Source organism: Neocloeon triangulifer, unplaced genomic scaffold (assembly GCF_031216515.1).
Source record: "Neocloeon triangulifer isolate White Clay Creek 2 clone unplaced genomic scaffold, ASM3121651v1 ptg000002l, whole genome shotgun sequence".
NCBI classification, from domain to species: Eukaryota; Metazoa; Arthropoda; class Insecta; order Ephemeroptera; family Baetidae; genus Neocloeon; species Neocloeon triangulifer.
The window spans coordinates 8,347,839-8,363,348 of NW_026775545.1; the positions used below are offsets into that span (position 1 = coordinate 8,347,839).

Here is a 15,510-nt window from a genome sequence, read left to right on the forward strand (position 1 = left end):
GCTACTTAAATTCTAATAAAACAGACCAGGCTAGATATTATTAAACATACACTTAAAAATGAATGAAAATAAAATTAAATGCTATCAGTCTGCGGTTGGAAATGATACATATTTTTATAAAATAATTAATTCTATTCTGCTTTGACTCACTTCAAACGATGTGAAGTTAAAAATTGTGTTTTGCATAATTATCGAATATTTTCTCCGGTAAAAGTTTTTGATAAGAGCGTTTAAATCCTTTCATTAATTCAGTTTGTATTATTTAATCAAGGGTGATTAGAGTTGTTATTCAATTGTAATTTAGATTATGGACACGTGTTCATCCTTGTGAATTTTGCGTGCAATCGCGCGTGCGATAAAACGGAATCACGATAAGGAAAGCTCAAAATATGAGAGCTCTTTTGATAACGCGGAAATTATATTATATCGATGCACGCCGTTCACATGTTTTTCGAGACTGCGGTTCAACGAATTGCTGATAAAAAGTCAAGTGGCGTCAGACAAATTTTCGATCTGATGTCCTGGTCTCTAAAGTCTTAAAATCCTTGGGCAACTCTCGCGCTCATTATGTTAAATATTGACATGATAAGACCGACGTGGAGAGTGTTGCTGTGCCTTTTTAGCTCTTTTATCTACTGCAACACCAGAGATAGGGAGTCCTCTTCAAGGAACTGAAGACCCATTTCACTGGAAACATATCAGATTATTTCTGCCGGAGATATATACCAATAAACATCGCAACCCGAACGCAGGCACGCATTTATTCACGCAAATTAATATAGTGGGTAAGAATTCAATATAATTATCTTATATATGTTATTGATGATTTTAAAGAAAAGATTTAATATTTTTTTTAAAAAAAACAAAATAATAATATTTTAACAATTACGTGAATCACAAACAAGGAATTCCGCTTACAGAAGGAGAATTAAATTATCCAAGTTTCTCATAAGTCATATTGCTTATTAAAAGATTTGAAACATAACACGGAATAATGATTTTAAACAAAATAAATAAATTATTATGAAATGTTTGTAAATTGCAGGAAATTAGAGATCACAAATAAGAAAAAATGGCTTGGATAAAAAAGAAATTTCCTCCTGGAATGAAAACCCGGAAGAAAAAACTTGGCCAGCAGCTAACAAATCAGCAAGAAACGGAAACTGTAATCAGCGTTTCCAGCCACCACTGCAATACACAGAGGAAATATAGTAATAATGTGGACTCGGCCGCGCGCCTTAGAAGACGGTATTTCTATTTTGGGCCTCAAATATCACCACTTCGACCATTGGTTGTTCAAAACCAAGCGGATTTACGCAGCTCCTGGCATACCAGAATAATTCCAACAAAGAAGGTAAATTTGCCGACTTGGGGCTTAATTTTTTTTGTTGCTTCCAATTGCGGTATATTAGGAACGTGTTTATTTTTCTCTAAGAAATCTGATATCGCTGCTTATCAGAACAATTTCTAATCAATAGAGATGCTTCAGAGAAAAAGCCGCTTATTTTCGCAAATTTTGAAATGATGCAAGAGTGTTTTTTAATATACAGATTCTCACACAAGAGAATAATTAAAACAAAAATAATATAACATTAATAAAAATTAAACTAAAATTTGCAGCGGTTTGAATTAGAAAAGAAACCTCTGCGGTGTCGGCAGAACTTGCTGATGAGTGGAGGGTCAGTGCTGATGGAGAGGAGCTGCACTGTTGAGGAATTAAAATTTCGCGAACTTGAGGAGCAAGTCTGGCTCCTGATGTGGCTCGTTCTTGAACCGCAAAGACTCCAATATCTCGTCCAGGTGCGGAAAAAAGAAAAATAATATGCCGAAAAAGCGAAAACGCTTTTGATATATTTAATTATAACAATGAAAAATTTACCTTTTAGAAATATGGAAATGAGCGAATGTCGCGCCGTTGGGCCGAGGGCCGTTGGGGCTCGTGGTTGGTGTGGCGGGCGCTTTTGGTGAGCTGCTCGGCCGACGGCACCAAAAGCGCGATCCCCGTTCCCTTGGCTGAAAACCACGTATGTGACATGCCCTGTCTAAGGGACCACGTGAGCCGCTTGCTGGAAATTTGCGCACCCACCAGAGACTACTGGCGCATGTTCGGCTGGACAGGACTGTCAGTCGAAGCGGTTTTGCAGAAAATTATTAACGAAGGTGAAAATCTAAAAATTATCATAGTGGCGTATTTGCTGCTTGGCATAATTTAAATTTGAGTGAAGAAGTTAATTTTTACTCAAATTTTAATTTTATCAGTAGTTTTAAACAGAGAATATAAAAATTCTCATTTCTAGATATAATGCCAATGGCTCAGTCACTAAGAGTGGTTCCTCCTGAACTTCAGGCATCCCTCAACCGTTTAGCAGAATATCAGCGGGCCTTGGAAAAGGAAAGGGAAGCTTCCTTAAGTTTAATCGTGAGAAATAAATAGAAAAACGTCAGAATGATTTTTGATTGAAGCTTTGTTTTCCTTTGACGAGGAAGGAAGAGGATCAGAGCACCAAGACCCCAAATGGCGGAATTACATTGCCCAGAAAAAGAGGAAGACCGGCAAAATCGACCACGATGAAAGGCAAGGAAACAGGCAAGGAAAAAAACCACAATTGTAAAGTAATATCACGACAAAAGAATAATGCAACTACAGGCCGCATCGAAAGAGTATTTTTGTGGAAATTTCTTCTTGAACTTTTGGAGGACCCAACAATGAGAAATTGTCTCCGTTGGCTTTCCCGCGAGGAAGGGATTTTCAGAATCTTGAACACTGACCTGCTGGCCCGACTTTGGGGCCGGCGACACGGGAATCCCGGCATGACGTATGAAAAACTGGCTCGCGCTATGAGGTGATTTGGAATTTTATTCCTCATTAAAATTGTTTCACTGACGTCAATGATACAGGAAATTATAATGGAAATATTAAAAGTCGGTTCTATAATCTCGTCATTAGCAATAACGAGGATATTTTCCAAGAATATAATAATCAAGTTCATTTTAATTTTTTTCCCAGGGGCAGTAGTTGAAAAACATTACGTTTTAACTGATAATACCCATTTGATGCGCAATCGAATTAGCATACAAATAATTTCTGCTCTTTTGCAGGACGTACTACAGGTCGGGGACATTCCTGATGGTGCCGAGGTGTCGGAACCTGCCGCGCAAACTGGTTTACCGCTTCTCGCCGCTGACCATGCAAAAGTTTTGGCAGAGGCACCATCCACAGGGCAGTCCGCCTCCCTCCTCCCTCTCCGACCCAGAGTCCACGCTGATAATCGACAATTAAAAAAATGGATCGTTAGTTAAAATCAATCGCACATAATACTGCTAATATGAGAGGCCAAGTTTAAAATTTTTGGCATCAAATAAAAATCTCAAATAACTTCCGGCAGCAAAATTTCTCAACATAAATTTTTTGATTTAAAAAAAAAAGGAAATACTACTTTTTAGGTGCTTGCATTTTGGCTAGCAAGAAAAACGATTTCTGCAGCGATTTATAGATCAATAAAATATGCGATTTTTGCGATACTTTGCTATTTTTAAGCTGCTGCTAAGAAGAGGCTTTATGGCCTAACAAAAAGAACATATTATTCAGATTAATGCCACGCTTTGGATTAAGCGCATAAACTCTGTCTTTCTTTTTACTATAAACGTGATGTGTAACCTCTGGAAAATGTATTTTTCAAAATGTTGCATTTTTTTTGTTATTGTTTATGCGCAGATGCATGGAGTTTTGGAAAAATAAAAACGTGAAAAAATGGTAAATACCCAAGTTTAAATTTTATTTTATTTTCTACTGCGTTACAGATGAAAATTCCCACTAATTGCTTTAGTCACTTAAAAATGACGCAATCGCTCAGCTCTCCATTTCGACTCATCCTTTCTGAATAAACTGAGACCTTTAAAATGAAACAACTCATTTGTGCATGCGTTCAAGTTCACGCAAATATAATAATAAAAATATGAAAACGTGTCCGATTAGATCTCTCAGAGTTAAAAAGAAATTAATTGCTCGTTTAATAAGAAGCGCGCACAATCTATAAGCATAATACGATCGGCCTTCATCATTTAGTTCCCTTTGCACGTAATTGATTGATAAAGCTACAATATGATTAAAATTTTTGTACATTATATAATATGATTGACCAATTTTTTATTCGTCTTTCTGTGCGAGTTTGCGTAATTATTTTTCTAAATACTTCAAAATATTGTATATCAACAGTAAGATTTATTTTTTAATTCTATTCCATTTGCAACAATAGTTGAAAATGTGATATAAATAAAGCTAAATAAATAATTTGCTCAAAAATTAAATGTAATACAAAATAATTAAACTATTGTCAAATTTAATATTTCAGATTTCATGAGTGAAAACTATTTGCTTGCCACTTAAAAAGTGTCTGAGAAAAGTTTTCAAATCCGCTTCACCTCGTACCATAATATATGTATAGGAAAATAAAAGCTGCAAAGTGTATCAAAAAGTTTAGCACTCCGTCTTCCCTGCGCATCTCGTCATATACCAATCTCGCTGCCAGACACGTTTCCATTCCAAATAACTTCCACGAATGAATGAGGATTGTGATGAATATTTCAAAAAGCAACACAAAAGCAATTTGGATCTCATGAGAAACGAAAGAGAAAGAGCGAAAAACAAATAAAAACTGCAGCGTTTACGCGTTTTTTATTGTTTTCTCACGCCACTGCTGGAAAATGTATGGGCTGTACACATACTCGCGGAGATTAAAACCAACATTGTCATCGGGAGATGTTATAGCCTTTCTGAGGTAAATATAAAAAAAATTAACCGAACCCGGAGAACAGGTCTGTGGCGGAAAGGGACATTATTAAAACGTCATTTGACAGTATTTGGCGCCAGCGCAGCTTTAAGTGGCATTTTCGCAGATTATCTTCGCGCGCGCCTCGAATTCCGATGGAATCTTATAAATCCTGCTCGCTCATTCTCCCGCGTATGTGCTGCGAAAAAAAGCAACAGCGAGCAGTGAAATCCAATAAATAAATGCAGCGCGCGATTAAAATTCAGGTGGCGTTCGACGGCGGGTATTTGGCCAAATGGAGGATATGTTTTGGTCCAGCCGCGCGAGAGAAGAGCTCACCAGGTGAGTCGGATTCCCATGGAATACACCAAGGTCGATCGAGAGAAGATGATGTCATGGATTCCCACGCTACCCACCTCGCGAGATAATATATAAGCGAAATTATTTTTAAATCGGCAGCACCAACCAGTACTTGGCCTGCCGATTTGCAATTCATTATTTTGCGCCGGCCGGCCGGGCCCATAAATTTCTCCGGCTACCGAGAATTTGATTGAAAAGCAAAGCTGATTTATTTGCGATAAATTTGTTGCATAAAAAAAATAATTCACTAATAGAATATGGTGTGGTTTAAATAAATAAAACTTCCGGAAACTTAATTTTGTTTAATTTATCAAGTCGCAAGTCATTGTAAATATGACGACTTTTTTAATTAAGAAAGGCATCGGCGGTGGTTTCAAATTTTGGTGGTGAAATTTTCATCAGGAAACCACAATTCTATAAATTACTCTTCAAGCGGATTTGATACTGGTGGTTACGATTTTTTTTCGCAGTGAAACCCAAACCAGCAGCTACCGAACTACGCATTAGTTATAGTTTTTTCCTGGTCCCGAAACCCCCAAAAGTAAACTTTGTGGCCGCGGATTCGTATTTCCAAAAGCTGCGGTTTTCAGCTGTCTCTTCGAATTACGCGAGGCGAATTTCAAATTTTCTGCCTCGGTTGACCAATTTATTACTTTTTACGCCATGCATTAATTCGGTTTAATGCGCAAGAAATTTATTCAACTGTTCCTCACGTGAGATGTCCATTTAAATTCGGCGTGCAAAATTTGGGCGACTCATCAGGTGCGAAAAAGTGTGGCGTACAAACGCAGCCAGTCATCAGCATATGGGTATTAACAATTCATGTAGTACATAACTAATGCAATACATATACATACTGCTCGGCCAAGAATTTTCCCACGGTGTCCAAACCAAACAATAAAGGATTAATGAAAGTGTTTGAACTCGGGAGGTAACCTGACCGCCGATGGAGAAGGTTGTTTAACGCCGCTTCTTCTCCTTCTTGATTATTTATTCCTGAAGGTCTGAAACAAACAAAAAATGTTGAAAGCTTTATATTAAATTTTCCAATGAAAAACTCATTTAATTTCCAGGATACAAAATTTAATTGAAATTTATTCCAAAATTTTAATTTAACTCCGAAATAAATAATTTGTGAACTTCTATTGAATTGTCTCACAAGGAAAGTTTATATTTGGAATGGACATGGAAACCCAGCGACAACTTTCCTTGTATCCTCATTATTTGTTCTCATATTTACAAATGAATTGCGCAGCCAATACCAAAAAAATAATATCTGAATTTATGCATGCATTTAGAAGCGGCGCATACATATGTATGCAAACATTATAAACATACATAGGAGGCATGTAGTATGTGTGTATCCAGCTGAGGTCGAGTAATAAGGTGCTTGAGGAGGGGGCGGTATAAATATAAATGAGAGAGATCAGTCGCACCAGGCTCAATTGAGAGAGATGAGGCTCGCCGCGATAGTGCTGGCTCTCGTGGCCGTGACCATCACGTCAGAGGTCAACGCGGCGCCCCCGGAAAGGGCACGCAATGCTGCAGCGGGAAATAAGGTACAAAAAATAATCTTTAAAAAAAAATCCATTATTTTAGCATTTTATTTAAAAAAAGTCAATTTTTAAAATGTCAGTTTTCAGTTTAAGAAAGATAATTGTAATTTTTGGAATTATTTTACCTCGTTACAGTTTAATTTAAGTTTTAACACTTCTTAATAGCGGAGGACTGTCAACTATTCAATTATTGTAGAGGTCAAAATGTTATTGTCGAGAGCGTCCCTAACGCATAAACGCCGTCGGCGCGATTTTTATGACCGCCGACGTCCCCTGCTTTAACGCCGCTCCGTGGGTCTCTTTTAAATCTACTTGCTGGCCTTTCAGATCCCAGAGCCAAAAATTTACTTCCTGCACATCAAGTCGGACATCAAATCGCGATATGCGAAAACCCTCGTCACCAGCAAAGTGGCCAACCCGGCGGATAAGGCGCAGGAAGTTGTTTACCAAATGACCATCCCGGAATCAGCCTTCATTTCTAATTTTACCATGTGAGTGCCGCGTAATTTTTTCTCGTTTTGAAATTTCTGTGTCGCAAATTTTGTAATTAACTTCTATATCTATCGATGTGCATGACTATGTTATACAATTCTTCGCAGCGAGCAATTCACAAATAACAAAAAACTGAAAAAGGGCGCATTTGACTGCGAGATAAACTTTGGCAGGGGTCAAATCTCAATGCTAGAATGATTGAAAAACAAGCACGTTAAAAAAATATTGCTTAACCTAAATCACCAGACATGATACAAAAATAAGTTAAAAAAATTAAATTTACAAATGCACATATGTGAAAGGAGAAATGTCTGTTACTAGGAAGCAAGCCTGAATAATTAAGTGAATACAACTGTTGTACTTTTAACTAATTATAGGTTGTAGAAACGCAATATAACCGTAATTAGACTGAAGCGTTCAGGTAAAAGCTAGGCACGACTTGATGTTATATTAGAAAAATAAAATGATGAAAATTTTACAGGCTGGTGGATGACCAGTTGATGGAAGGTCAGGTGAAAGAACGAACGGAGGCAAAACACGAGTACCATGCTGCGAAAGAATCCGGACAAACGGCCGGACACGTTGCCACTGCCACGTAAATCGCATCTAGATTTTGCATAAAGATTTTTTCATTCAAATTTCTCAGGGTGAGGGATTCTAATCAGGTACGCATCTCTGTCAACGTTGGTCCTCTGTCTAAAGTCACCTTCAATGTGACATACGAGGAGCTTTTGGCGAGGCGAAAGGCCAGATACGAACTTGCCATCAACGTCAACCCTGGACAGGTGGAAAAATAAAAGTAATTGGAGGAAAAAATTATAAATGATTTTTTTTTTTTAATTTAAGGTGGTGCCTGATATGTCAATTGACGTTTTTATTGAGGAAAATAGGAACATCACTCTTCTGCAGGTGCCAGAGTTCAGATCAACCAATGAAATCGATTTTGAGGAAAGAGATGAAAGTGAGTTTGCATTTATTTAATTTATTTTTATTATTCGTGACTCCACCTTTTCCAGTTTTCAACTTGACCCAAGTTACGAAAATTTCCAAGCAAAAACTTCACTTAAATTTTGCTCCAAGTGAAAGTGACCAGATTAGGTTGTCTGGAAACGGAAAGCAAGGTCTTGGAGGTCGCTTTGTGGTCAGGTACGACGTGGACAGGAAAAATCAACCAGCGAGCGAAGTTCTGGTGAGAGACATTTTTTTCATTGTAAACGTTAAAAATTTAATTTAAAATTATTTAGACCAAAGATGGGTACTTTGTTCACTTCTTTACTCCGCCCGAAGAGGAACCTCTGCCGAAGCATGTTGTCTTTGTCTTGGACGTTAGCGGATCTATGTACGGAACGAAAATGTCCCAGCTTAAGGAGGCCATGAACGCTATCTTGGACGAACTGAGGCCTCAAGATTTCTTCAACCTGATCGAATTTTCACATCCCGTCACAGTGAGCAACAAATAATATTAATAATAATAATATTACTATTATTGTTGTTATTATTATTATTATTATTATCATCACCAGATAATCACCATTATTATTATAATCATAATTATGTATCATATTTATATTTATACAGGATTTGGAACATTTTCTCAGAGAAAAATAATAATTTCAGATTTTGAATCTGGATACTCCGTCAAACAGCACTGTGATCCAACTGGTTGAGAGCTCATCCTGGTACGAACAAACAACCCCATCTCCTGAAAAGGCCATCAGGTCAGTTCCAGACAAAGTCGATGCCTATCCCGCCACCCCATTCTACATCTCCATTGCCAAGGAGGCGGTTGAAAAAATGTCAGCGAACGGAGGTATAATTATAAAAATTGCTCACTATAAGATTTGAAATAATTTTTAAATGGTGGTCTTCTCTAGGGACTAACATTCATGATTCCGTGAAGGCGGCCATTGAAGTGACCAAGAAAGCCGTTCCGAATAATGACAAAGAAGGAAAACTTCCTGCCCCGATCATTATTTTCTTGACGGACGGCGAAGCGACGGTTGGAGAAACAAGCGCAGACCAAATTTTGAAGATTATCCCAGAGTATAATTGATTTTACTAATATTTGGAGTGCAAGTTTAATAAAATGTGATTTTTCAGGGATCAAAAGGAATCGGTTCCTGTCTTTAGTTTGGCATTTGGAGACGATGCCGATTTGAAATTCTTGAAGCGGCTCAGTCTGAGGGCTGGAGCTTTTGCTCGGAAAATCTATGAAGCAGCCGACGCGGCTCTTCAGCTGAGAGACTTTTACCGCCAAGTGGCCTCACCTTTGCTCACCAACGCCACTTTTAACTACGACCAAAACAAAGTAAACTCACCAATTATTAAAAGCACATGAAATATAATTTCATTTCATTAAAAAATTTCAAGGTTGAAGGAAAGGTATTGACGAAGCAGAAATTTGGACTGGTATTTTCTGGCTCCGAACTAGTGGTCGCCGGAAAATTGAATTCCGGTGTTGAAGAATTGAGCGGCACCGTTTTCACCTCCAACAGGAACTTCCCGTTGCTCCCTTTCCCTGGCGAACGTCCTGAGCCGGTCGTGCGAGACACCGAGGACAACTTTCTGGAGCGATTGTGGGCCTTCCTGAGCATCAAGCAGAGTTTGGACAAGTACGAGGCTTGGAAGGTGGACGCGGCCCCTGCCAAAGAGGGCGAGGAAAAGTCTGCGGCGCAAAAGGCGAAAGAAGAAGCCCTTCGGCTGGCACTGCAGTTTTCCTTTGTCACACCAGTGACCTCCCTAATTGTGGTCAAAAAAGACGACACCACCGCAAAGCCAAGCACAAACCAGAATGACATCAAGAAAATTGTCATACGTAAATAACGGAAAGTTCAAATTTGGAATTATAATTTACAACAATTTTTAGAAAATGAGGAGGAAGACGAAGCCACTGCCTACCCCTCCGGCGCATCTTACAGCGCAATAGCCCTTCAGGCTCAAGGTGGCTATTCAAGTGAGTTACAAATTTTTTTCAAAATGAAGATATGAAATTATTAGAATTTTACAAGTAAAGTCCAAATTCCAATCATAGATTCATCTATGAAATTTTTGTTTGTTTACTTGAAATTAAAAATTTCCGTCTCTAAAAATCGTTTTACCTCAAATCGTCATCACATTCGACCCTCAGGTCACGGTTACGGAGGAAGCTCCCTAATGCAAAGAATCCCTTCGACAACGTCTATCGCCTCCTTTTCACCACCGGCTTTTGTGCAAAAGGAGTCGGCTGTTGCTGTCGATGAGGCTCCTGATTTTGATTATAAATCCGATCCTACGACTTTTAAAATTATTTCAGTCTTAAAGAAACGAATTACCCCAACTCGTCGTCCCATTCGACCCTCAGGTCACGGCTACGGAGGAAGCTCCCTGTTGCAAAGAATCCCTTCGCCACCAAGGACTACCACCCTCGCCTTACCATCGGGTTTCATCATGCAAAAGGAGTCAGTTGCTGAGGAGGCTCTCGATTCTGACTTTGATTCTGATCTTGTTCCGGCGAATTTGCCAACCACGATGACGGCACCGATTGAAACAACAACGATTGAAGCAACAATTCCAATTTCGAGCATCCCCTGGTTGGTTCCCTCCGAGGGTGACAACAATAGCTCAGATTGGCAGAACTTCAAACTTGAAAACTCAACGGAAATCTACAAAGTCCTGTCTTTTTCAAAGGTGCCAGATTTTGTAAAGTATTTTGAAAATAAATAATAGGGAATTATTTCAGAGTCAAAACGTCACTGGCGAGGCCTGTGGACAAACCACCACTCCTGGAATTTGCAGACCTTTCACTGCCTGCGTCTTGCGCAGTTTTTCTGAAACAACATCAGCAGAGAATTTCACCAAGAATTTCAAATGCGATATCAGCTTGGAAGGAGAAATGTAAGTAAACCAAGAAAATGAATGAATCACATTGACAATGTTTTGAATATAGATTTTTGGGAGCCTGTTGCCCGGTGGACAACGCAGGCGTCACTACCACGAGGCTGGAGGCTGAAGTTAACTAAAAGTGCAAATGTTATCTTTTGTAATTTAAGCAAACGAACAAGCAGGGTTTTTAATAAACATAATTTGATAATTTATCCAATACACAAGAGAGCGCCTTAAATTTCTAGCTTATGCAACCTGCCTTACTTTGCAGTAAAACAGGAAGTATAAATGGAATCCTTTAAAAAGAACCATCAGTTGAAATAATTATAACAACCTTGATAAAAAAGAAAATTATTGAAAACTTAACACGATTGCCACAACTTTTAACTCAAATTCGATTACATTTACTATAGCATTATGGAATAATTATGAAAAAAATCAAATTTTTGCAGTTCAAAGGTGTGATTAAATTTAATAATGACGTAACTAAATTTTTGTTGGTCTTTTGCTGAGAGGAAAATTTAAACATTTAAAAATTCTCAATTTTTAATTAGAAAATTTAGTATAAAAAATTATAATTTAATATAAAATTACTCAATTAAAAATTTCTAGCTCTGTAATAATATGTGTACATATTTCATTATCAAGGCTAGGGCGGAAGAAATTTTTAGGTGCAAAGTCATTCCTGAATAATCAGTTCACTTTACACATTTTTTTTCTATCACTGTAAAAAATAATTTATTTTTGTGGTAGAATTTCACGATCGAGGGTTGATTTTAATTTAATGTCGGCTTTTCCTCAATTAATGGGTGTTGCGAGTTGTTTAATGTTTTTCTCAACGACTCACAAACCCCAATAAGGAAAATCTAACTTTGAATTAAAATCGAATTAATAACAATGTAAATTAATTATTAATTATCTTAATTGCATCAAGGCAGCTTGAACGCATTCATTTTTAATTAATTTAAGTCTCAGATTTTTAAATGAAAATGAATGTTTCGTTGTTTGTTTATTTTCTATTAATATCCCATAAATGCAAAAAAACCAAATGAAGCTAATTACATAAAAACGAAATTGAGGTAGCATTTTTTTTTAAAAATTGAAGTTAAAAACAAATATAGTTTTGAGAGTCTGGCACTTTTGCCATTAATTTTGTAAGATCGAAGAATAACTTTGTAATTATACATCCCAGGTTAAAATTTGTAGGCGTGTAAAGACTTTTGCCAAATTTTCATTGCATAAAGTAAAAGATAAATATGCAATAATTTAATTTTGTTCCGTAATTAATTTTATGAATTTCATTTATGCCTAATTTACAACATAATTAGGATTAACGAAAATATGAAAATGTTTACCTGCAGATGAATGATATCGCAGAGCAGAGAGCATAGGTTGGTGCACTTTGCGAAGAAAGTTGAGAGATTCGCGACGGTACTCTTTGTTAATGTACATTTGCATGACACTGGGACACATACTAGAAACTGTGTGTTAATTTGGAAAAGTGAATTAATTTTCTCACTCGTGAGTGATTGCGAGTTGCAGGCGCGAAGGAAACGTGCAGCGAGTTGGCCGAGTCGTCACGCACTTGTTGGAGTCGCTGCTGCAGCACAGGGGTGAGGCTCTGCGTTCGCTCTCCGTGCTCCATCCGTGCTCCGTGTGTGTGTTGTCGTCACTCCAGCAAACGGGAAATATAAATATTCCAAGATGGCAGCAACACTGTCAGCAGATCAGGAACAGGTGAGTGCTGATACGCCGAATTTCGGCCTTTCATTACTGAAAGCGTCGCTGACACCGGCGCTCGTTCGTCCGCTGGTTCGGCCGCCGACCGATTTTCGCGCTTTCCCGCCTCTTTCGGCCGCCAGCACCGACCTGTCGCGACGTACGTGGGCGCCGTCGAAGGCGCTCCCTCGTCCTCGGCCGCAGTCCAAACCGTGCACCTGACACTCTTCGGCCCGAAAAGACGCTGTCAGCTTTTCTGGGCCGCGGATTCGGGCGGGAAAATTTGCAAAATATTTTCAGTTTTAATAATTTTGATTTTTAATGCTTTCGTATTGAGGGAAAATTAATTTAAATTAGATTGAAATGAATTATTTTGTTGTAATTAAAAATATTATTATTGCTTCTGGAATTATTATTTTGTCGGTGAAGTCGTGCACGTTCTCTTTTTTTTAAGTGGAGTGCAATGAAATTCTAGCCACAATCTAACATCTCGCATTACTAACCATCTTCCACGTTGATTTTTATGCCAAGGGGATTTGATAAAGTGAGAGTGATGTGAAGTAATTAATTCTCGTGTTGTATTAATTACATTAGAGTAACACGGCGTTCCGACGCGAAACACACAATAAAGGTGAACAACTTGAAAATAATAATACAAAATGCATGATTCACTCGCGCCACTGATAAGAAAAAGACGAGTTGCGGAACAATGGAATTTCCTTGTTTGGCGAAAACCTCTAATTAATTTTAATTCCTGCTTTGCAATAAAGGATGAGGTTGCTTGACACATACATATTATTATTAATTAAATACTTACGAAGAACTGATTACAAAAAATATGAATAATTATAATAAAATCCAAGTCGGTTAAACTTTTTTGTCCAGCAGAATAACCACCTAAAAATTAACCGTGAGAATTATTCCCACACATTATTCACCGTGTTGCAATCCTAAACAAGAAAATGTCTGGGGTTGAAAAGAATAAAAAAAATTGCGCACGCAAATCACGTGCCAACGTGCACGCATACATGAAAATTGATCGGGTTAGTCGATAGAAATTTTTATTGTGAAGAGAGAAGGCGTAGACGATAAATCACATCCTCTCGAATACTTTTGTGATGCGTGTTCAGTTTTCTCCGGGGGTTCGAATAAGAAATTTAGGCTGGCATCGATTAGGCTGCACCCTATGCCGAGTGATGGACGCTCGGCTTTAAAAATCGAATCAGTTCGCTCGCCCTTTGTTCCTTTAGCCGGCAGCGGGTCCTAATTGAGCCTGCGCCCCTCGATACTGCCGAATGCAACGCCAACTGACGAATGGGCACCCCTTTCACGACCAATTTCCTGCTTTCCGTCGACATAACCAAATTTCAAAATTAAATTATTTTTGTTCAATTGCCTGTTTATAACGGAAGAAATTTAAAAAAATTTCTGATTTAATTCATTTTTCCAGATTTAAAAATCAATTCTACTTTAATTGGAGAAATCTATCTTTATGAAAAATTTCAATTTAAATTATTCATTAATATAAATAAGATTAAAATTTTTAATCACATTAAGCATTGAAATAAATTAAAACACTGAATTTTGCACAGTCCATGGAACAATAAATTTTGCCAATATTTGATTAAATAAAAAACATTGGAGAAAAGACGTGGAACTTTTTTATATCATTAACCAAAATATAATTTAACTGCCTTCATTTAATGCAGAAGAATTTTAGATTATTTTGCAATTTTTTTATTTAATGCATCAGGCTTAATTTTTTTATATAGAAGAACTTATTAAGTCATGTCTAATGAAATTACGATTAATATATATTTTATATTAGTTTGCAAAATCCAAATTATCAATAATTATTATCAAAGAATATTAATTTATTATCAAGAATAATAACAAATTGCAAATTCAATCATGATTAAAATACAGCGAATAGCATAAAAAATATATTAATTAATATTCGCTTAACTTGGTTCATATTTTTGTAAGCGCTTGATTTTATTATGCCAATAAGGAGTCCTAAAATATATGCATAAAAATCAAATTTGCCAAAAATTTGCTAAGAAGTGGCCTGATCAATTTGCTCTAAATTTCTCAGTCAGCATAACAAATTTGGTGAATATATATCATATAATGGTGATGAGAAGTGAGGGTTTTGCTTGGCTTGACTCCTGGATACAACAATCAAACAATCCACACTGGTTTGACTTTTCAAAAGCTCATCCTTAAAAAAGAAAATAATTAAGATATAAATAATATATTTCAAGCTATATACCAAAATTTTGCATATTTATAAATAAGTATTTATTTAATCTCAATATTTCTTATTGTTATTTTTCTCCATCTTTTAGAGAAAATACATTTTAAGTTTTGATCGTTCCATCATAAAATTAATATGCACCAATTGCATGTCTTTTGAACAATTGTTGTAATTATTGTAGTTTCGTTTGCCACCATTTCCAACGCCTTCCTTCTTTTGTCTGGTCGGTTTGTGTGTCATCGTGTCATATGACAACGTTTTGACGAAAAAGGTGCGTGTCGGTGGGTCGGGCGCCTCTCCGTCTCTATTATATTCCATTTAAATTTGACGAATGTATTATGCACTGCTCGCTCATCCTGCTCGGATCGCCGCTCCTTTCTTTTCCTCGGCGCATGTGGGTGAGTAAGTCAACCTTTGTTTGCTCCTCGCACTCATTGCAATACGCATTAAAAACCTTCCTCGCGCCTTCGTGTGATGAGAAAAGACTTCACTCGCG

The 15,510-nt window shown here is 37.3% G+C and overlaps 3 protein-coding genes across 3 annotated transcripts in view; all 3 read left to right on the forward strand.

Moving 5' to 3' along the window:
• Positions 1-460: 460 nt before the first annotated feature.
• LOC132205486 (uncharacterized) lies at positions 461-3,406 on the forward strand. Its single transcript, XM_059634555.1, has 8 exons — positions 461-785; positions 1,046-1,354; positions 1,621-1,800; positions 1,887-2,160; positions 2,298-2,419; positions 2,488-2,587; positions 2,648-2,843; positions 3,100-3,406. Exons 2-8 carry the CDS (start codon positions 1,073-1,075, stop codon positions 3,278-3,280), a joined length of 1,335 nt encoding a protein of 444 aa, XP_059490538.1. The 5' UTR covers positions 461-785; positions 1,046-1,072; the 3' UTR covers positions 3,281-3,406.
• A 3,139-nt stretch (positions 3,407-6,545) lies between these two features.
• On the forward strand, positions 6,546-11,262 carry LOC132205300 (inter-alpha-trypsin inhibitor heavy chain H4-like). The gene is made up of 15 exons (XM_059634268.1): positions 6,546-6,688; positions 7,013-7,176; positions 7,659-7,772; positions 7,824-7,962; positions 8,024-8,138; positions 8,194-8,366; positions 8,422-8,622; positions 8,795-8,987; positions 9,052-9,220; positions 9,278-9,485; positions 9,548-9,992; positions 10,044-10,130; positions 10,470-10,843; positions 10,896-11,050; positions 11,103-11,262. The coding sequence occupies exons 1-15, from the start codon at positions 6,584-6,586 to the stop codon at positions 11,173-11,175; spliced, it is 2,715 nt and encodes a 904-aa protein (XP_059490251.1). The 5' UTR covers positions 6,546-6,583; the 3' UTR covers positions 11,176-11,262.
• A 1,398-nt stretch (positions 11,263-12,660) lies between these two features.
• The window catches only part of LOC132202462 (tyrosine-protein phosphatase non-receptor type 9), a 49,948-nt gene continuing 47,098 nt past the window's right edge, over positions 12,661-15,510 (forward strand). Inside the window, exon 1 of the mRNA XM_059629396.1 lies at positions 12,661-12,775. Within this exon, the coding sequence (XP_059485379.1) occupies positions 12,743-12,775 (33 nt within the window). The 5' untranslated portion in view covers positions 12,661-12,742. The remainder of the gene's footprint in view (positions 12,776-15,510) is intronic.